This window comes from Aotus nancymaae, unplaced genomic scaffold, assembly GCF_030222135.1.
Source record: "Aotus nancymaae isolate 86718 unplaced genomic scaffold, 86718_ANA_hifiasm-v0.15.2.pri h1tg000488l, whole genome shotgun sequence".
NCBI classification, from domain to species: Eukaryota; Metazoa; Chordata; class Mammalia; order Primates; family Aotidae; genus Aotus; species Aotus nancymaae.
The window spans coordinates 230,540-253,475 of NW_026988903.1; the positions used below are offsets into that span (position 1 = coordinate 230,540).

At 36.9% G+C, this 22,936-nt stretch overlaps 2 protein-coding genes across 2 annotated transcripts in view; one reads left to right on the top strand and one right to left on the bottom strand.

Moving 5' to 3' along the window:
• LOC135273230 (centrosomal protein of 290 kDa-like) overlaps positions 1-8,331 on the top strand; it is a 33,219-nt gene extending 24,888 nt beyond the window's left edge. The window contains exons 6-10 of the mRNA XM_064372117.1: positions 1,243-1,384; positions 2,541-2,614; positions 3,221-3,315; positions 6,304-6,383; positions 7,311-8,331. Of these exons, the coding sequence (XP_064228187.1) occupies positions 1,243-1,384; positions 2,541-2,614; positions 3,221-3,315; positions 6,304-6,383; positions 7,311-7,469 (550 nt within the window). The 3' untranslated portion in view covers positions 7,470-8,331. The remainder of the gene's footprint in view (positions 1-1,242; positions 1,385-2,540; positions 2,615-3,220; positions 3,316-6,303; positions 6,384-7,310) is intronic.
• Positions 6,579-21,982, bottom strand: RLIG1 (RNA 5'-phosphate and 3'-OH ligase 1). Its single transcript, XM_064372118.1, is given in 9 exon segments — positions 6,579-8,410; positions 8,413-8,518; positions 9,786-9,955; positions 10,986-11,166; positions 11,168-11,184; positions 13,382-13,498; positions 14,146-14,241; positions 17,145-17,262; positions 21,777-21,982. Coding segments are annotated over 9 exon segments (972 nt in total). The 5' UTR covers positions 21,867-21,982; the 3' UTR covers positions 6,579-8,333.
• Positions 21,983-22,936: the final 954 nt, after the last annotated feature.

Consider the following 22,936-nt stretch of genomic DNA (forward strand, 5'->3'; position numbering starts at 1 on the left):
CTTCAATAATTCTAGCACAAACAGAGACTCAGGCCCATACTAGCTGATGGCCTGTTTAAACTCCTTCAGTAATTTGAAGGGAAGGGGTTCAAAAGCAACCCGTACTCGCCCCTGCTGATCTTGAGGATGTACAACAACTGGAAACTGCTGTGGCTCCAAATAGCCCTCTTTTCTCACTTGTTGAACTCCTTGAAGGAACCAGTTACCGTAATTCTAGGAGTACAAACGCCAACAGAAGCAGAGGTAGAAATATTAGGAGGATCTGGCCATCCCTTGACAGGATACCGGAGCGGGGGGTGTGGGTGCTGATGGGCACACCCTTTCCTCATATTGACTCTTCATCTTTTTGCTCTATAGATTCTTCACATACTTCATCACACTCCTTCCCCTCTCTTGAATCCTTTTTCTCATTGTCTGTCTGAAACAGCTCCAAGGCAAAACACACCAAAGCCCAAACAGACCACACCAGATAAGCCTCGCATTTGCTTGATCTTTGTCCCTTGTTACCCCAATATGACCGAGCTCCCCCAGCTCACCCTGAGAGACGTTTTTTCAAAAGTTCTCGGGCTAATTCTGAGCTCCCCAACTAACCCTGGGGAATCTTTTTCAAAAGTTTTTGGTCTACTTCCAGATTCTCCCTAACTCACCTGGGAGTCTCCCTAACTCACCCCAGGCTCCTTCTGAGCTCCCCAACTTACTCCGAGGATTTTTTTCCCAGTAGTATTCAGGCTACTTCCAGGCTCCCCCTAACTCCTGTGGGGGATTCTTTTCAAATATTCTCGGGATACCTTCAGCTTAGCCTCTTTCTCCGTTGTTCAAGCAACCCTTTGTCCCGGGTTCGAGTCCCCACACTTGGGCACCACTTACCGAATACCAGCTTGGTTGAGAGACCCCACACCCAGGCAGTGCTGAAGGTATTGAGAGGCAGACACCCAGACAGAACGGCAAAGTGGATCTATCTGGAGGACCAACAGCCTACAGAGCTGAGAGCCTCAGGGCCTGACAGCATTCCAGGCTGAAGGCCCTGAGCAGATTCTCATCTACTTATTTATTCTCTTTACAGGTGATTCTTAGTAATAAACAGGTGGGCTATATTAACTTATAATTCACAAATATACCAAGTAGGCAGCAATTACCTGCCTACCACTAATTATAAACTAAAAGGTATTCTCCACAAGGAGCCATAGGGGCAGGGTAAACTTAATGTTTCTCAACATATACTTTTTTTCTTCATACTTTTAGAATGTATGAAACCAAGTTGAAAGAATTGGAAACTGATATTGCCAAAAAAAATCAAAGCATTACTGACCTTAAACAGCTTGTAAGAGAAGCAACAGAGAGAGAACAAAAGGTTAAGAAATACACTGAAGACCTTGAACAACAGGTAAGTAATATAATTTTTCTTTACATGATAAAATAATGCATAATATCACAAGCTGTTCCTTGCATTGTCTTATAAAGATAAAAATGGACTCGATTAAGAAGACCCATCCAACTGTAGGGCACCCCATTCACCCATTTGCTTAAGCCAGAAATGTTGGATCGTCAATGACTTCTTTCTTTTTTTTCTCCACATCTTTTTTTCATTCATTAATTATGTCAGCTATATTTCCAAACTTTATCCCAAATCTAACTCCTTCTGGGCATCTTGAGACATCACTTACCAATCTTGTTCAAGTTACTGTTTTATACCTGAACAACTGCAGTAATTTCCAAGCTGGTGTCTCAGCTTCCACTTTCATTGTTTCACCCTCTTCCTATTTCTGGTCTGTCTCTACAAAGTTGCCAGATAACCCTTTTAAAACATAAAGCACATCACAGTAGTCCTATTCTCAGAATCTTCTAGTGGTTCTCCATCACCCTAAAATAAAACTTAGAAGTTCTTTTCCTATCCTAAAACAACATATGAGGTCTGGCACCCAGTTTTCTTCCCAATCTTATCTTCTACCACTTCTCCCTTCATTTCATTCACATTGTTTTAATCACATTAACCTTCTTTCAGTACTTTAAACAATACAAACTCATTTAAGCTTCAAGTCCTTACACTTGCTTCCTTGTTTAGAATACTGTTCACCCAAATATTCTCATCGCTTACTCCCAGACTTCATGTGTCTGCTGAAATAGAGGCTCCTCAGAGAGACCTTCCCTAACCCTAACCCTAGCCCTATGCTACTTTCCATCACTCTTTATCCTCTTACCCTGGATTATATTTTCTTGATAGCTCTTCCTACCATCTGGCACTGTTATTACATCATATCACATTACATACACATTCTTTGTCTTTCCTCACTAAATGAAGACCATGCAAGATGGAACATTGCCTATTTTGTTCACTGCTGTAGCCTCTGTGCCTAGGATAATGCTGGTTACGCAGTAGTTACTCAATACTTGTTCAATGAATGGTGAATAGGATATAGAAAAGTGCCTATGTGTGCTTTTAAAAATCAGATTTTAATATGCTTTATTAAAAATGTGTATTTTTATAAAACCCCGTATTTCCATGGCAAACTTTATCTTCTAACTTTTCATTGTCCCCATAGATTAAGATTCTTAAACATGTTCCTGAAGGTGCTGAGACAGAACAAGGCCTTAAACGGGAGCTGCAAGTTCTTAGGTACATCAGTGTTTATGTGACTACTTTGTGTTTTTCTTTTTAAAAAATAAAAATTATTAGTTTTCATATACCCAGAATTACTACAACTAGAGAAAAGCATTTTTCAACTTGACTACCTAATAGGCTTATTATAAGGTACTTATTTCTTCCTTCTAATGCTAATCACTCTATCTTTTTTATAATACACACTGGAAAAAAGGATAAACCCAACCTTAATGTAAGTTTCCAGTTTGTAATTTAGTTTAAACTTTTCTAACAGCATAGAATGAATAAAACCTTAGCTTCCCAGAGGAAAATACTAATGAAAGAGAACAAGTAATTTTTTACTTCCAGGGGTCTCTGTAGCCTACTTTCATTAGCCTCCTCTTATAACAAAACTACTCTTGAAAATGACATCAGGTCAGATGTTAAGAAAAATGTGGAGGCTTTTGTATTCCAGGTTTTTTGTTTGAGAGTGGTGGCATTGTAGCATGGAGAGTAAATGTTTACTTTGATAAAGACTAGCATGTTCTGATTACTGTACATCACTAGTTCATAAGAAATGCCCATGTATTTTATGAAGCAATATCTGTTTTTTGTTTTTAACACATTATTATTGTGTTCTAGATTAGCTAATAGTCAGCTGGAGAAAGAGAAAGCAGAATTAATCCGTCAAATAGAAGTTAACAAGGATCAAAGTGAACCTGAAAGCACCATCCCTGGTAATGTATTTTAAAAAACATGTTAACTACCCCCAAGTTTTTGAATTCAGGTTTGCCTTTTTTTTTTTTTTCCGCTCCAGTTTCTGTTCATTGTCTCCCTGTAAAATGAAATTACTGAAAAGAAGTTTTAGATCTTTTGTATCTCCATGCTATTAATATAAAAATATTCCCATTTATCTCTTTGTGTTGTTTATACTACAGAGTAGCAAGTGCCCAAGTGTTTTTCTCTTTGTTCTCCATCTGGGTGTTACAGATTTAATCACAATACAGTGCTAAGCATTGAATACCAAATATGTTGTTTCCAGTTCCTAAGTATAGGCTCTTTCAAGTCCTCTGAACATTTTTAAAAACTGCAAATAAGTAAACACTGCCTATATTTTTTTCCTTTTACAAAGTGAAAAATAAGTATCATTCTACCCCTTCCATTCCCATTCAAAAGTGATTACTAATCATTCCCCATTCCTACATATCACACACATTTTATATACATATATATATCACACATATGCATGCATGTATATATATGTTCATATGTGCCCACAATGTACAATAGATCCTCATTATTTGTGGATTATGTGTTTTCTAAATCACCAACTCACTAAAGTGTGTATGTAATCCCCAAATCAACACTCACAGCACTTTTGCAGTACCTAGAGAGCCTTGGAAAATTTGAATAATCCCACCTACATGTTCCCAGCAGAGGTCCAACAAGGCAATGTTTAGTATTCTCACTTCAGTTTTCATACAGAAATGAGCAGAGGATGGAGACAGTAGAGGGCAGCACAATATCATGCAAGAAGCCGTGGCTCTGGGGCCTGTTGGAAGGGATTTGAATCCCAATTCTGAGGCTTGTTAGTGTTTTAGCCTTAGAAGAGTCATGTAACACTTCTGAACCTTGTTTTCTTATGTAAAATAAATAGAATTTACCAGGATGAGTTGTCTTTAGGATTTAAGATGATCATCTACGGGAGATATGTATGTATATTTATATATATTCATCTCTGTACATATTTCCCCTAGCAACAGTGGTTTGATATTCACTAATTGGGCTAACTTTATAGACCAAAACTGTGGATAAAGAATAGACTTTGTTTCTATATATGTATATATATTTTCTTGGCGAGTCACATAAAATTGAACTCATACTATACATATTTAAGTTTATCATGGACATCTTTTGATATCTGCTCATAAGTCTGTCTTACCCATTTAATCATTCTGTAGTGGATTACTACTGCATGTATAACACATTAAACCATTTATGTTTTGATGGATATTTAGTTTGCCTCCAAGTTTTTGCTTTTATAAAATATGATTAATCTCTTGACCTAATCATGCCATTGTTTGATAGTATGATAGAAATTCCAGGTTCTCTCCAAAGGAGTATACCAATTTATATCTGAACAATCTTTTGACTATTTCTTGTAGTTTTTTCAATGTGCTATGTAGTCCTATTAGTAATTTGTAATAAAGCCATCAAGTGTGAGTTGTACTAGATACTATGTGAGGTGCGTTACAAGCATTCTATATTTACAGACGTATATGATAGGTATTACTGTCTCCATTTTATGTGATAAATAGATTTGAAGTGGTTAAGTAACCTCTCCCCAAGGTCAGCTAGGAAGTAGCAGAGGCATGATTAAAATCTAAATCTACAAAACTCCATAGCTCCTTGGTTTCCTAGCCCTTAAGCACTATGCTGTACTGCATCTTGGTAGCTAAAAGTACATACTAAATACTCTCAACATATGTCTCATAGCAGCCAGCTTGGTATATATAGACTAAACATAATATTAAAGCTGTCGACGTTAGGAAAATTTTATGATTTTCCTCCAATCCAAGTACTAACCAGACCCAACAGTGCTTAGCTTCTGAGATCAGAGATCAGGTGCATGTGCATTAAGGATCATATGGCCATAGATAGTTCTGTACTCTTTCTAAACCTCAGTTTCTTAAGGGAATTTCTGAGCCTTCAAATTCCTTTTCTCTGATGTGAAGTAGACAGATTACCTATCATTTTTCAAACATTAAGGCTTACAAATCAAACCAGAACTGTTTTTGGAAATTCTAAATCACTGTCTATGTAAGTAGTAAAACATTTAAGATACTTGTCCCAGGTCCAGCACAGTGGTACACACTCTAAACCCAGTACTTTGGGAGGCTGAAGCAGGCAGATCACCTGAGGTCAGGAGTTCAAGAGCACCCTGGCCAACATGGTGAAACCACATCTCTACTAAAAATATAAAAATTAGCCAGGTATGGTGGTACTTGCCTATAATCCCAGGTACTCTGGAGGCCGAGGCAGGAGACTCACTTTAACCAGGGAGGCAGTGGTTGCAGTGAGTCAAGATGACACCACTGCACTCTAGCCTAGGTGACACAGCAAGACTCCATCTCAAAAAAAAAAAAAAAAAAGTTAGAGATATGTTAACTTGCAGGGTGAATCCAATAAATTAGAACTTTTGTGCTATATTTGTGGACTTTTGTTTTCCTACCAAAGTATTAGGGCTGTGTCCTACTCATCTTTGTATTATACAGCCTGCATGACATGTTTTGCACATAGTAATTGTGCAATAAATGTGTAATAACCTACATGGACTAGCCAATGCTGTGTGGGATAGTGGGAGCATTTGGCCATGGTTATAGCCCCTTACCCAACTGTCTGCTTCTTCTGTTGTACTTTTAGTACCTAACAAATTTTCCTGGTTTTAGGATTTTTTTCATGTAAAATTTCTACCATGTAAAAAAAATAACCTGACCTTACACTTCTAATACCTAGCAGATACCTTTTTGTCTGCTATGAAATTGCAATACTTGATGGAGGGAGGTAGCAACAAGTATTTACATCCTTAAGTATTTCAGCCATAAAATCCAGTAGTTTCCAGTTTCTAGGTTTCATAAATCTCTGTTCTCTAGAACAAATCCATTACCTTGAACTCGTTCATAGTGAGAAAAAGCGGAGTCTAATTTGTATAACTTTTTTGACAGATGCTGATCAACTAAAGGAAAAAGTAAAAGATCTAGAGACACAACTCAAAATGTCAGATCTAGAAAAGCAGCATTTGAAGGTAATGTTTATTAGTATTGTTTTGTGAAAACAGCTGTTCAAAACTATTTTCATTACCATCTTTGAAGTACATATCCTAAAAAATTCATATAACATCTTATATTTGATTTTTATATTACAAAGTTCATTATGTTTATCTGACTATTCTTAACATATTTATTAAATAAGAGGTAACAAAAAATTCAGACTCAACAAGTAGGATTAAATAGTAAATTTATTTTTTAATTGTAACAAATATATGCCATTAGTATGTTCTTAAGTTTTGGGTCACATTGGCAACAGTGTCTATAGTTTCTTTTGAAATTCTTTCCAGGAATCTTAAGGATATAGTTCCCTTAAAAAATATTGGCTATGTTTTACCTCTTTTAAGACTGTAAACAGGACAAAAAGGCATGGATATGAGAATTAGCTAGTGATCACTGGCTATTCTAAATAGTCACTAAGGCTTGAATTCTTTCTTCACCAGAAGTCCCAAAGGTTTCCCTGATCATATTAATAACTTTATAAAAAGTTGATCATTATTTATTAAAAATTAGATATTTGTAAAGAAAATATAAATGAAGTCTAAACCAAAACTCTTAACCAGACTAACTTCAATATTATGAATCACAAAATCTTTTTGATTGATTGCTATATTCAGAGGATCTTATGTGCTTTTAGAGAAATATTACATCCTACTATAAAAGATGATAAATTTTAGTCAAAGACTAGAACACAACTTGCAGAATAGATAACTGGACTTGACAGTTAACAGCTTAGTTATTTACACTGTACAATGGAACAAACAGAAATCTTAATTATTCTGCCTTTATAGCTGTAGCTGACTACTCAAGAATACTTTGGCTTTCATATTGAAAGTTAATCTTAGTTCAAATATAAAATATGTATATTTCCTATATGCAACTTTTAAAGATAATGTTTCTGTTAGGAGGAAATAAGAAAGCTGAAAAAAGAACTGGAAAATTTTGATCCTTCATTTTTCGAAGAAATTGAAGATCTTAAGTATAATTACAAGGAAGAAGTAAAGAAGAATATTCTCCTAGAAGAGAAGGTAAAAAAACTTCAGAACAATTGGGAGTTGAATTAACTAGCCCTGTTGCTGCTTCTGAAGAGTTTGAAGATGAAGAAAGTCCTGTTAATTTCCCCATTTACTAAAGGTCACCTATTTGTTTCATTTAACTATTTATTAACTTCATAAGTTAAAATCTACCTGGAAATAAGCAATTCTCTGAACTGTAGTATTTCCTTCTCACTACCTTGTACCTTTATACTTAGATTGGAATTCTTAATAAACAAAATTATATGAAATTTTCAACTTATTATAAAAGTATATATTTGAAGACTTAGAATAAATTAGCGCCATCAAATAGGCAATGAGCTCCGGTGAATTTCTCTACATTCATGTTTTGATTAAGTTTTTTTAAAGAGTATGAGGGTAAATTCAGCCATTTTAATATTTAAAATTGGAGTTTATATATACTTATTTATACATGTGTTAAGATTCTCAAATCGTAACTGTAATATATATAAATACAGGTGTAGACATACAGACATACAGGTTATGAGGCTGAGCCATATGTTTTGTTAAATATCTAGCAAAATCAAATTGAGCTTAAACTATTTAATTTTGAAAATTAGTGACATTAAATTGTTGGTTTAATTGTTGCCTTTAAATTACCACTCAGTTAATAGTGGAGAGAATCCAGCTCCAGCCTTTGTACAAGCTTAGGCGCTCACTGTTACTTATATTTTTATGGCAAGAGATTAAAATTAATTTGCTGGTTTTGAATAAAATTTTGAACAGGTATTTGAAACTGGAAAATTCATTTCTTCACAAATGGTAGAAGACATATTGATGTTTCATAATGAATAGGAACCTTGAAATATTTTTAAACATGGTAGAATATCCAAGATTAGAATATAACTATAATAAACTAATTTTATTTGCATTTTATACATCAAATATTATATCTTTGAGTCTAGCAAATTTCTGATTATCGATTTTTGAAAAATGATTAAACAAACAATATCAAAGGCAGAGTCACATTTGTTCAGGTTTATGTTGATAATAACTGGTCTTGAATTCATGTAAGTATCTGGAATTCGTCAGCATAAGCCAAGATGATGGCGATGAACCTGGAAAGAGAAAAAAGGTATTAGCTTTAGCATACAGATACTATTTTCATTCACTTAGAAATATTTAAGTGCTTACTATCTATCTGCCAGGCACTGTGTAAGGCTCTACTTTATCTTACCCTGTTTTTTTTTTCATATCTGTTCTTCTCTTGACATATTACATATTTGTTTATTGTCTATCTATCTTACCCATTAGAATGTGAGTTCATGAAGGCAGACACCTTGTTGACTGTGTATGTCCAGCACCTGGAAACATGCCAGGAACATAATCAGGGGCTTCATAAAAATTTTAAGAATCATAGAGTCTGTTGCTGACTACAGACTAGCTACCTGAAAAATGTGGGAAAGGAGGCATTCTAATTGAAGGGAATGTTACGTGATGGAGTTTTTTTGCTACTGCAAACATGATTAGAGCAAACACAATGTCAGTGTGTTTGTGGGGGCAGAGATGAAGAGCAGTTCTGGGAAGTTAAGCAGGAGTCAGATCATGAATACTTAATGTAACTGAACAGATTTATGCAGGAAAGTAATATGCTCATTCATTTGTGAAGAATGGAGAAGACAGGACTAAAACTGAAAGATTCTGTTTTCGGAGGGTGACACTGATATGACAGCTAAATCATGAATCTTGGCTTGAATTAAAATTAACAGTTAATTGGTTGAGAAGAAGTACATAGATTAGAACTGTTAGGAACTGATAACTGGATGTATGAAGTAATGAAAAGAGGGGTTAAAATTAATATCCAAGTTTTTATTTACTTCAGTGAATTATGTGGAGTCAGAGAGTTACAACTAGGTCCAGTTTTGAATATTATGAATTTCTGGTACCTGTAAGAAGTCGAATAGACAAGTCCAGGAGACAGAAAGGGAACAAAGTAGAAGATAATTCATTCTGTATATATCAACTGTTACCTTGGCACTCTTTACTCAACACATTCTATATTCAAGTCTGGGAGATGCCGAGCTAAATCAGGTTAGTACAAGATGTCACAGAGAGCACTACTGTGCAACACGAATTTCCTCGCAAGGGATACATAGTATCACTTTAATTCTGAAGCACACCTGTTAGGATCAATGCCTCACACAATACACACTGGGAAACACTGTTTTACCACTTAAAAAATGGTGGTATGTGGGATGAGAAAATTAAATTTCTTTACTGCAAATAAGAATTGCTGCCATTTGTAGAGATAATTTTAGTATCACTTCTACTTTGTTGTAGGAATATGAGATGACATAACCCCACCCGAGCTATTTTTGTCATTACCTTTATTAAACAGCCATCACTGCAATGCCATACTATTCCTTCAATTTTACCCTCTTTGCAACCTTCAAACCAGGACAAGAGATGATTGTGCTTCAATGAAGGTAGATTTCTTATTTGAAATGCTCCATGTGGTATAGGAAGATGTAATGGATGTTTCTTGCTCCCTAACCCTAAGTGGAAAAATTTGCCATTAGCCATATTTGTTTGAAGGAACTTTCAGAAAGAATGAGAAAATGTACCTCTCCAAATAAAAAGTCTTTTGAGACACTTAGGAATAAAGGTAGAAAGGCTGGTTGTTTCCTTAAAAAGAATACAACTGAAGTGCACTGGCACCTTATTCCAGTAAGTCTAAATTCCACCTTGTTGTACTCTCCACTAAGGTTCAGCAAACTATGACCTGCAGGCCAAGTCTAGACCTTTTTTTTTTTGTAAATAGTTTCCATGGAACACGGCCACACCCACTCATGTAAGTACAGTCTGTACCTCCTTTCAGAAGAGTGGCCCATAAAACTTAAAATACCTAATCTGGCATTTTGCAGAAAAAGTCTACCAACCTTTGGTACCAGTGTGGCACTGGCCACATTAAACTATTCTTCAATGTTTGCTAAAGAGCTGTACTGCATCTCTGATAACTTGTCTAACTACGATCTTAGCTTCTTTACACCTGGAAGTCTACTTTTGATCTCTACATAGGATTTTCCTATTACAGCTTTAGTGTCTTTAGGTCTGTCTTCCCATCCCCTTGTCAGCAAGGTCACCCATAGTGCTCTCAGGACTTGCACTCAATTCATCATGATATATATTTTGATACTTGACGTGGTATTCATTGCCATTCTTTACTTACTTTACACCCCTGGCTATGCAAATTGATGCTATCATAACAAAGAAAAGTGCATTTTCATCAACTGACTCAACTCACCTGAATTTTAAAAAGCAAGGGTGTTACACCTGAGTCATTACTTTTCATACACAGTTGTGTAATATTATTATTGGAAAGAATAAGGATAAAAATCAACCTTTTGGACTAATAAAATGGTTTTTTCTATGAATGTAAAGTTAACAGAAATAGGTATAATCCTAGGAAACTAACTCAAATTTGTTAGTCGTTTCTTTAGCATGGGTTTGTTTTTTAAGTTGACCCTAGAAAGTTCTCTATAAATGACAGTTACTGTAACTGAACAAGAAAAAGGCTTCACTCACCACATGGGTTTCCATTGATATTTGTTCCTATGAGCTCCAGTGTTTGTTCTAAGAGATCCGATAGTGGCACTGCACTAATTTCCAAAAGTCCAGAATCATCAGGATGATGTTTTAGTACCAGGGCAATTTCAAATTCATAATTAACTACGGAGGAGTGCCAGCAATACTGTTTGTTGTTTTTTTTCTACTGGTACCCAACCTATCATATAAAGAAGAAAGTTATTTTTTATTACATCATTTTTCTTTGGATTGAAACTACAGGTAATTTCTATTTTTGTTGTAAATTTCCCATGTTTTCTGGGTGTCTATCACAAAGATATATTCCTTTAAAAATCAATGGGAAAGTTAACAGTTTATTACGTTTTTAAAAATCATAAGGGTTCATTTTTTGTTCTATAGAATTAACCTGTTATTCACTACAGAGCACCACCTAGCATTCTCTTACTAGAAAATTCACCTTAGTAAGAATTGAGCACTGTTCTAAGACATAGCACTCAAAATTTTTTATAAAATAAGTTTTCTCTCTACCTTCTCTCAAGCTTCAGGGACAATGGATATAGTGCAGTAAGTGTTCCAAGTTCATTAAACTGTTCCAATATATACTGAACAATTTACTGATGCCATGTTTATTGAATGTTATTGCTATTACCCTTCTCATTCTTGTTGCCAGAACTGGCTCCCTTCATTATTCACCCTAGATTACTGTAATAACTTCTTTGCTGGTCTGCTAGCCTCCAGTGAAATCCAACCCACTTTTGTCATAGTTCTGTTTGTAAAACTTAAATTTAGTTTTGCTGTACCACTGATTAAAAATCATTATGTTCAGGATAAACTTGAAACTCCTTTAGATAGAATAAAAGGGCCTTTAAGATCTGAGCCCACCCCACTTCCAGCCTCAACTTTTTATTTTTTTTTTTGAGATGGAGTTTCGCTCCTGTTGCCCAGGCTGGAGTGCAATGGCGTGATCTTGGCTCACCGCAACCTTTCCCTCCTGGATTCAAGCGATTCTCCTGCCTCAGCCTCCCGAGTAGCTGGGATTACAGGCATATACCACCACGCCTGGCAATTTTTTTCGTATTTTTAGTAGAGATGGGGGTCTCTCCATGTTGGTCAGGCTGGTCTCGAACCCCTGACCTCAGGTGATCCACCCACCGCAGCCTCCCAAAGTGCCAGGATTACAGGTGTGAGCCACTGCGCCTGGCCCAGCCTCAACTTTTATAGCCGCTTCATGATGTCATATACCCTGAACATTCCAGCTGCAGTGAAGTGTTATATAAAACATCCAAAATACCCCATGCCCTCTCCTCTTCCTGGGAGTTTGCCTAAGCTGATCTTCCCTCTTAAACACAAGCTGAATGAGCAATTCCTCCTCTTTTCTCCAGTGGTACCTGATGCATTCATTCCTGTTAGTTCTTAAATCATACTACTATTGGTTGATTTCTCCCGATGTCTAATTAAAGATCATTGAGGACAAGGGTTCTGACCTGCATTTTTGTATTACCAGAAACTAAGAGGACTTTGCACATAATGGGCACTCAAGACATGCCACTTGAGGACCTATAACCTTAATTTGGGATACCTTTCTATTCAGCATACCTTTGCAAAATTTTCCCATCCCAAGAAAAACAACTTGTGAGACAACTATTTTTAACTCCCTCTGAGATACTCTGGGATCTACACACACGCACGCACACACACACGCACGCACACACGCATGCACACACGCACATAGACTATTTGTTATCCCTAATGGTATAGACACTTCTTGAGATCTCATTTCAGACTAGATCATCTCATCCAACCTGACAAGAACCTGGAAGCTATTCCCTCTTCTTGTTTTTTTGAGACAAGGTCACAGTCCAATGCTCAGGCTAGAGTGCTGGGGCATGATCATGGTTCACTGCAGCCTCAACTTCCAGGGCTCAGCTGATTCCCATATTAGTCACCCGAGTAGCTGAGACTACAGGCGCACACTGCCATGCCCAGCTAATTTTTTGTATTTTTTTGTAGAGACAGGGTTTCACTATGTTGCACAGGTTTGTCTTAAACTCCTAGGTTCAAGCAATCCATCCACCTCAGCCTCCCAAAGTGCTAGGATTACAGATATGAGACACTGCACCTGGCCTCAAGGCTATTCTCATTAGACGCTTTATTGTCACAGACTACAGCTAGTAAAAAATGGCCATCTTAGAAAAGATTCTAAAGCTAAGAGGACGTTCTTGATATGAAGCATCTTTGATATACAGGACTTTACATAAATTTGATTCAGAAATTCTGTGCTATACATACTAATGAAGAACCAGGTTAAAATTAAATTCTGTAATTTCTGATTGAATGGATATTTTGATCATTTTACTAGTAAATGCAAAACTGCATTAGAAGAGATATCATGGTACCAGGAATGTGTCCGTTTTCATCAGGCACTGGGTTTCCATTTATTTGTTCTATTTCCTTTGCTGGTATCCAGCACTCTGGAGCTGGTTTGAAGTCCTCCTCAACGTTCCAAAAAAATTCTAAAAAGAGATAATGTTATATGTGGTGATGCTTTAAAAAACATAAAATACTAAACAGAATCAAAATGGGAACAGCTACTAAAACCTCCTATCAGGGATGATACAATTATTCTCCATTCATTATCACCACAATGTGACCGTACTTACGGTTAGAATACTAACACTTTAAATATTCAATTTCATATACACCATTTGTATACAGTATTTAACAGTTTAACTAAAGTAACCAACATTCCATTAAGTATTAGATTCATGAATTTTTAATATACTATGAATACAAATATAAACACATTAATGTGTATACAGTGAGTGTATATATCTACTACAGATATTTAAAAGCATTTTAATAATTAAAGATATTAATTTCCTGAGATTTTAATTACACTTGATTTATAAAATTACATATTTGTCTCTTACACAAAATGTGTCATTCACTTCAATATATATGTAGTGATTTGTATGTTTTAATAGACTCAGTGACAAATATTAGGAAAATATTTTACAATATTTTTCAATAATATCCTTTTTATATATAAAAGTATTCTAAATTGCTTAAATTATACAGAAAGATATAATGTACAGAAATACCATATCAATAAATACGCCACGGATTTCAGCTATTTAAACATGAAAAGTTAAAAACTAACCTTTTGGGTTTCCTTTTGAATGTAGAAAATTTTTGAATCTTTTTTCAGCTTGTTTGTTTGGTTTTCTATCTAGTCGAGCCCAAAGGTATGGCTGATCTAAAAAAGTAATAACAAAAGCAAAAGAATGAAGTAAACAAAACTTATCTTGAAAGACATTTCAGAATAGAATTTTTCAATAAACAGGAGGCTAATTTCTCAAAGAAGCTAAAGGGAAATATGCAATATAAGAATATATACCACCTAGCGGTACTTGATGCTATGAGAAGAATTACTTCTCTGGTTAAAGAATGAGGACAGGAGACAAAAAGTAAATATATGATATTTTTTATAAGGGCATTGCATATTCATATTTTATGAGTAAGCAGCATTTATGGACAACGGAAGCTACCTCTACAAAATGGAAACATAACCAGATAACTGTATTCACCACCACCCCCCAAACATTACACTGTGCTTTAAAGGTTAATTCTGACACAGCTGGAATCAGGCTGAGCTGTTTTGCATTGCACTGACCCCTCATCAAGGTATGAAAATACTAATAATGTTGATTTGTACTCATGGATCTGAGGAGTTGCAGGGCACTGTGCTAGTGTTCTTTATTGTTAACAGTGAGACTCATAGCTTGCACCTGGTCTGAGACCCCTGCTAGGCTCTGCTGCTGAAGCTGGTTACTTAGCAGCAAGATGCCTACCTACATGACCAGCAAATATATAAAAATCCCCAGCTGTAACTCCATTTTGCATTCCCTGGTTCCAAGGTGTTTGTCTGAACACATAAGTGGTTCCTGATCTGAGAAAATGTGTCCTGCCAAGGCTTCAAAGCAGCTTTGAAGTATAGTAGCTTTTACCTGGCCTCGCCATACTCCTTGCTGTGAGACAGTCCTTGGCTATAATACACATCTTTACTTTTAATACCACTGGTATATTGTGTATCCTTTAGCAGTAATAAATGTGGATTTGTAAGCATTGTCACTTTGCATTCTGTGACTTACTTTAGCAGTTAAATTCTAACCCAGTAATTGCCATCATCATGCATAGTGATACACACTATAGTTTCTTAATAGACATCAATGTCTGAAAAATCTTTTACAGTTTTCTCAAATATACAAATCCAGGGTTTATAAAGAAACTGCTATACGTTGGTCCTGATATTCTGTACTACTTATTAGCTATCCAGATAAATAATATGAAGAACCAGATGAAACCTGTATTATATTATCATTTCTGGTTCAGTGGACCTTTTGTTTCTTTTTTACCAGTAAACATAAAAAATGCAATTCATTTACATCCATTAGTATGGTTACTACCCCAAAACAAAAACAACCCAAACAGAGAAAGGCAGAAAATAAGTGCTGGTGAGGAAACTGAAAAACTGGAACCTTTGTGCACCGTTGGTAGAAATGTAAATAGTTGCGACCACTATGCAAAACAGTATGGTTGCTCCTCAAAAAATTAATTTAGAATTTCCATATGATCCAGTAATTCCACTTCTGGATATATATACCCACAAGAACTGGGAGCAGAGCCTCAGATATCTGTTCACATCTGTTTACAGTGGCATTATTCGCAACAGTCAAAAGATGAAAGCAACCCAACTGTCCACCAATGGTTGACTGGATAAACAAAATGTGCTAGATACATGCAATGGAATATTAATTCCATTCCTTTAAAAAGGAGTGAAATTCTGATACATGCTACCAACATGAATGAACCTTAAGGACATTATGCTAAGTCAAATAAGCCAGTCACAAAAAATAAACACTGTATGATTCTACCTATATGAAGTACCTAGAGTAGTCAAATTCATAGAGACAGAAAGTAGAATGCCGGTTACAAGGGGCGTGGTAGGAGAATAAGGAGTTGTTGTTTCATGGGTAGCATTTCAGTTTTATAAGACGAAAACAGTTCTTGAGATGGAGGGTGGTGATAGTAGCACAACGATGTAAACATACTTAATGCCACTGAACTGCATACTTAAAAATGGTTAAGATGGCAAATATTATGCACATTTTAGCACAGTTAGATTTATTTTACTGCATTTCATGAATTTCCTGATACAAGGAATGTGTCCAGACGCCTATTTAATGCCCAAGGACTGCGTCCAGATGCTGTTTTTTTTCTGGAAGTGAAAGGTAATCTCACCATCCAAAAATAATCACAAAAAAATCTCTCTTCCATACATTTCTTCTTAAAATGACTGAAAATTTCTATTTGCATTTCTGTTAAAATACATTAAAATGAAACTAATTAGAGACGCTGACAAAAGTAATAAAGCCACTGGAATCAATGCAGGAAGAACAAGCTTAAGGGTCCCACAAACATAGGTTCCACTGACAGTTCAGTCATTCAGTCACTATACGGTCTTGGATAAATTATTTAAGTTCACTGAGCCTCATTTTTCTTTTCTTTTTTTGAAATAGAGTCTCCCTCTTGTCCTCTAGGCTAGAGTGCAATGGCGCGATCTTGGGTCACTATAGCCTCTGCCTCCTGGGTTCAAGCAATTCTCCTGCCTCAGCCTCCCTTGTAGCTGGGATTACAGGCATGCACCACCATGCCCAGCTTATTTTCGTATTTTCAGTAGAGGCCGGGTTTTGCCATATTGGCTAGGCTGGTCTGAAACTCCTGACCTCAGATGACCCACCCACCTTGGCCTCCCAAAGTGCTGGGATTACAGGCCTGAGTCACCATGCCTGTAACCTGGCCTCATTTTTCTTATCTGTGAAATGGAGAGGCTACTTGTACAAACTGGAGATATATCAAGTACCATACTGCCTGTGCCCTTAATGGGTATTAGGTAAATGTTTTAGTTTACCGTTTTTTCCCCAAGAAGAAAGTACAATAATAATTTAGGTAAACTGTAACAATTGTGACCTTTTTGTTTGGCTACTATACTTGGGTTTCCAAGGGTTTATGAAGAGCAAATGCCTCATATCATATAGTCTATAAAGTGATTAAGAAAAATAAGTAATATTTATAGTAAATATTATAGTTTTATTTTACCTTTATAGGTAGTAACATAACAACATGTTCCATCCACTTTTTCTGTTGGAATTGCACTGTATATATCTGCATCTAATGCCTTGTGACTTATAGTTTCAGTTGCCAAAACTTTAAATGGCTTAGAAAAAGAAAGAGAGAAAACCGGTTTAAGATAGACAGCCTCTATGTTTTCGCACACATGCTCACCTGAAATATTCTTAATTTCATTAGTTTTAAGTGATGGTCTGCTGTTCATCCTTCAGAATGATTTAAAAATATTTCTTCTGTGAAGTTCTGAATTGTTCCCTCCCTTCTATGCTACCACAGCAACATCTGATTTTCTACATAATTCTGTAATTATTTCCGTTTCTTTATGCACCTTTGTTCTTTGCAGCACTGCAACCCTAGCACAGGCATTCAGTATATTTAATCATATACCTGACAATTATTTACTAAATGCCTATTATGGATTAAGCATTGTCTTCAACACTGGAAATACAGAGGTGAACAAAAAAGTACCTGTCTTTGGTGAAACTTGCATTTTAATGAGGGAGACAGAAGCAGCACAGTGCATGGTATGTTAGCTATGACAAACACGTGCTAAAGAGAAAAACGAGTGGGTAAAGGAAAGGGGGATGAGGTGCTATTTTGGATATGGTGGAAAGGGAAGCTTTCTTTGAGGAGGCAACCTTGGGCAAACTTGAAGCAAGGGAATACTATGTAAATATCTGAGGAAAACAAAAGGTCCCAACTCAGGAGGTTTTTTGATGTGTCTGAAGAATTTAAGGCAGCCACTGTGTCTAGATCTGAGTGAAGGTAAAACTAGATTAAACGTTGTTTAATCAACGTTAACTCCATAGGTGCTCCTGGTATACAATACCAGTGTCTTTCAATCATAATTTTCAGTTTTCCCAAGAATCAATCTACTCTTCAATACATGAGACTTCCCCCTTTTTTATAAGCACAAACATTTTTGTGATCTACAAAACTTGTTTTTCAATTAAGACTTGATTCATAAGGAGTCTCAGCAAGGGTGTGGTAATATACTCCTGTCTCAGGGCAAATTCTCAGGGAGCAGGCAAAATAGATGGAAGATAGTTCATACTTTGTTTTTGCCTTTTTTTTTTAACCATTTTTTCTTGCAAAGCTAATACATGCTCATTATAGAAAATCTGAAAATGAAATGTAGAAAGGCATAGATGAATCACCCACTTCATCACCATTCAGACGTATCACAAGAACCTTTTGGCATACTTCTTTTCTCTTTTTCAGTGCATTTTTCTCAGTATTAACTGACATCAGTTTCTATTTGCTACCCAGAAGTTTCTTTAAGAGCCAAAGTAAAATGAATTTCTGGATTTCCTTTTTTCCTCTTCAACTTCAGATGTTTTTCCTCCTCAACTTCGTGATAAACAACTGCTATTATAAGCATAAGTTGTCTAAACTATGATTTTCATCCTTTTCATAAAGCAATTATCATTAGTATACCTCGATTGTTACAGAACTTGCATCGCTGTCTAAACATTACAGATCACACAGTTTAAAAGCTTCTTAATTTTCAGAACAATTTGATCCTTGATTCAGTTTTATATCCTAAAAATCTTCAAATGTATCATCATAACATTCAACAAATAGTCTTAGAAAATATATTATCTGCTTGAAAGGAAAGTTAACCCCGATGGTTTCCTACCATTAATAGTGATTTATATGAGACATGACAGTTCTACAAACTTAAATTTCTGAGCTGTATCAGCGATGGTTTATTTACTTACTTAAAAAATGTTCAAGATGGCAAAAGAAAAATCTCCTCTATAAAACAAATCTCTTGACTCTTGAGTTAGGCTTCACTTTGACAGTAGTTTTCTTACAGTTACCTGACTTCCTCATGTAGTCTGATGAATTGTTTACTTTGAAAGTTGTATTCAGAAGTCTACATTGATCTAAAAATCTTGGTGGTAACTCATTCAACAAAGTTTGAGCATCTAGTTTGTGAACGGCCTTGTCCTAGACTATGCAGTTAGAATATAAAAAAGGAGTAAGACCTGCTGGCATCACCTCTTAGGCAAGACCTCACATCGGTACTCCAGTAAATACAGCCCCACAGATAGCGCAAGCTGGCCCACTAGACCATATCAGCGATGTTACACCATATACTTCAGTACCATTTTAGTTCTAAGTCTTTGCACAATGAGTACTCAAGATCTGAAGCTGATTTTCTTTTTTTCATGTTTTCCCCCTAACAATTTTCACTTTTAAAACTACCAAGAATCACCTGTCTTTTGTTTTTCCTTTGAATGTGTTTGCTTTGAGGGTACCCTCTTCTTGTCCCTTTCAGCTTTACCAGTAGTGAGCTGTTGACATATTTATGATTTTTCTACTGTCAGGAAGAAAAAAAGGCACCAAGGATGAGAAAAAGACAGTTTCTTGGGTTCCTACCAACTTTTTATCTATAATTCATTTTCATTGCTGAAGAAGACTTAGGCAATTTCTACAGTTATATCTGAAGTAACAACATCTTACAAAGTGAAACAACACTGTACTATATAAACATACTGCTGTGTGTGTGCTTCAGACTAAGGTACTATTTCAAGCAGGTAAACTAAGAAATTAGCCCCTTCTAGTACTGAAAGTACTATTGAAAGTACTCAAAGTACTGAAAGTCTATTGAAAGTATATTTCAGTACTCTAGTACTGAAAGTATATTGAAAGTATTCAATACTTTTAAAATATAACCATCTAGTAGGGATTCAGTACTTTAAAAATATAACCGGTTTTCACTAACTTATGACTCTGGTATCAAAGGATATCAATTTAACCCAGGGAGGTAGAGCCACAGGGTCTGGTCCAATAGCAGTGTGTGTGTATCTAAATTTATCAAAGATCCTGGGGGGAAGATTGCCCCATGGAGCTCCTGATGAGTATAAACATTCCTTCCATAAAAATCAATTATCTGGTCTTTGCTATCCACATGTGCAAAGGACAACATGAGACACTGAGGGGTACATAAAATTCTCCTTCTCTACCTGTCATCAAGACTTTAGACTATTACTGGGGGGAAAAAGTACATGTATTAAAATAGTGAATATCAATTGAGTGTCCCTCTACAATTTCTGGGTAGGAGAAATTACTGAGATGACTAAGTTGATTTAAGATTTTATGGAGAAGAACTGACTTGAAAAATTAAAAACATTCTAGAGGTGACCCAGAGTGAACAGTCTGAGCAAAAATTGAGACAGGATTGTGGTTGATATGTTCACTGGATGAAACAGATGGCTAAAACAGAGAATTCACTTTAAGAAGGATGGAGGATAGACTGAGCCTCATTAGTGGGAGGCCCTGAATGATAATTAAGAATGTGGATGCTATGCTATAAACAATACTGTAAGCTGTTTTAATTGCAGAAAGGTAAGAGAAGGGGCTGCTTCTTTTCCCTGGTGGAGAATATTTTTACAAACTACTCCCCTCTAACATACAAAGTTGGAAATCACAGTAGAGTGAAATACTAACACAGATGATAATGTTTTATATGGATTACATTATTTATTACAGCTAAAAAAAAAAGGCTGATTGCTGCTACAAACATTGAGTAATAACTGTGGTATTTAGACAAGGAAAGAACATGGTGATGATCAGACTGGCAAGTAAGACCAATTAGGTAGTGCAATGGGCAGGATATGAAATATTAACTATAACAGCAGTGACAGCAGTAGAAAGAATGAAAAGATCAGATGCTATAAGGTAAAAAGCATCAAGGTGAAGGGAAAATTGGCCTGAAATGATTCCAGGGTTCATTATTTAATTCAACAAATATTTATCCAGTGCCTACCACGTGTCAGGTCCTACAGGCTGGGACTAAAGATAACAGGACAATCTGCCTTAAACACATTTTAGTCTAGAAGATGAGAAGGCCAGTGCCAGTGATGAAACTCAAGTGAGGTGGATTTCCAATGGACACGTGGATTTTGTATGCAATCAACAAAGTTGGGAAGCACCCAACTAATGACTGGGGATTCTACTGATCAAAGACTACAACGTTTTATAGTACAACATGAAAGAATTGCCTTAATATAGGTTACTTGTTATTCACTCACTAGCATTTACCGAGGGCACATTATATAGAAAACACGTTGCTACAATAGAAAACCTTGAGAGAATAAATTAAGTAATTACTGGTAACATGAGGTCTGATCTTCAGTGACCTAATTAGGCTACTGTCAACACCGCCAATGGTTCCGACGTAACAGGTAAAGCAAGTCTTATAATATCCCCCTTTCTCACTGCACTTTTGAAAAGTAGTAAAGCTTGGACTGTGGCAATTATCTGATTAGGTTTCCCCAAAAGGTGCTGACCTGAAACCCACAGGTGCTGACCTGTGGTTTTTCCATTTCCCTGCGAGGGCAAGTTTGAATCTCCTGATCAGGAAAATTCTCTCGCAAATGCCCTGCCTTACAACTAACAAAAGTACAAGAACCTGGACTTGTACTCAGGGCGTATAAGACTTCCAACCCAGACCTCCCCAACGAAACCTACAGAGGCTCCTGGCCTGCAGGGCAGTTCTAACGCGTCCAGCCGCCGTCGCCGGGTTCGCACTGAGCCAGCGCCGCTGGGAGAAGCCCACGCGGGCCGCCCAGCCTACCCGGCGCTGCCGCTTACCTGATGCTCCCTTTTGGCGGAAGGCTCCTCTTTCACCTCCGTCGCAAACACACACGGCATTTTCCGCTGCACGGAGCCCAGGCGCTTCATGATGAGCCCAACAAGCAGTGCGAGTGGAGGGCGCGCTTTGGAACGGCGTCCGGTCCAGGCGGGGAGAAGCCCTGTAGGTGTCACCCGCGGCGCTCAGGCCACCCACACTCGGCGCCCGGCCACCGCCGCGGCGCCCCCACTATGCCAAGCCCCAGCTAGGGGCGGGAAGGCCCATCCAGAAGCGGCTTCCTGGCCGCGGCGCCTTCTGGGAGTTGTAGTGCAGAAGCTGATGCGTTCCTGGTGCGTTCCCACGTGCGTCCCCCACCTCGGTTTCAACCGATGATTTATTTGGAAGTTAAATGTAGGGACATGGATGAACCTGGAAACCATCATTCTCAGCAAACTGACACAAGAACAGAAAATCAAACACCACATGTTCTCACTCATAGGTGGGTGTTGAACAATGAGAACACATGGACACAGGGAGGGGAGCACTATACACTGGGGTCTGTTGGGGGGGAGAGGGGGGATAGAGGGGGGTGGGGAGTTGGGGAGGGATAGCATGGGGAGAAATGCCAGATATAGGTGAAGGGGAGGAAGGCAGCAAATCACACTGTCACATATGTACCTATGCAACAACCTTGCATGTTTTTCACATGTAGCCCAAAACCTAAAACGCAATAAAAAAAAAAAAGAAAAAAAGAAAAAAAAAAAGATCAAATAATAAGCAGTGAACATTTCAGATGTCGATTTAATGCAGTTCCAATGAAACCTACTTACCTGTTATCTTTAGTTCATGCGGGAAGCACTCTAGAAGTTTAGAAATATTTAGACATCCCCAGACCCCCAGGCAGGATGAAAACTGCTTTTCCAGTAGACTGTCAGAAAACGCTATAATAAAAATACCTGGGATCAAAAAAAGTTACCGTTTGAACTACGCCTTATTGTGCAGCATAACATGGTCGAAATGGTTCTGATGTTCTTTCCAGAGTGAATGCAATGTTTCAGTCTTAGACTAATGCAGAAGTACAGGAATAACTACAACCAGGATTTCATTCTCAAGTTTTTCATAGGAATCTTTTTTATTTTAATTAAAGGTGAGGTCCAACAGCTGAAATGGTTTGAGTACT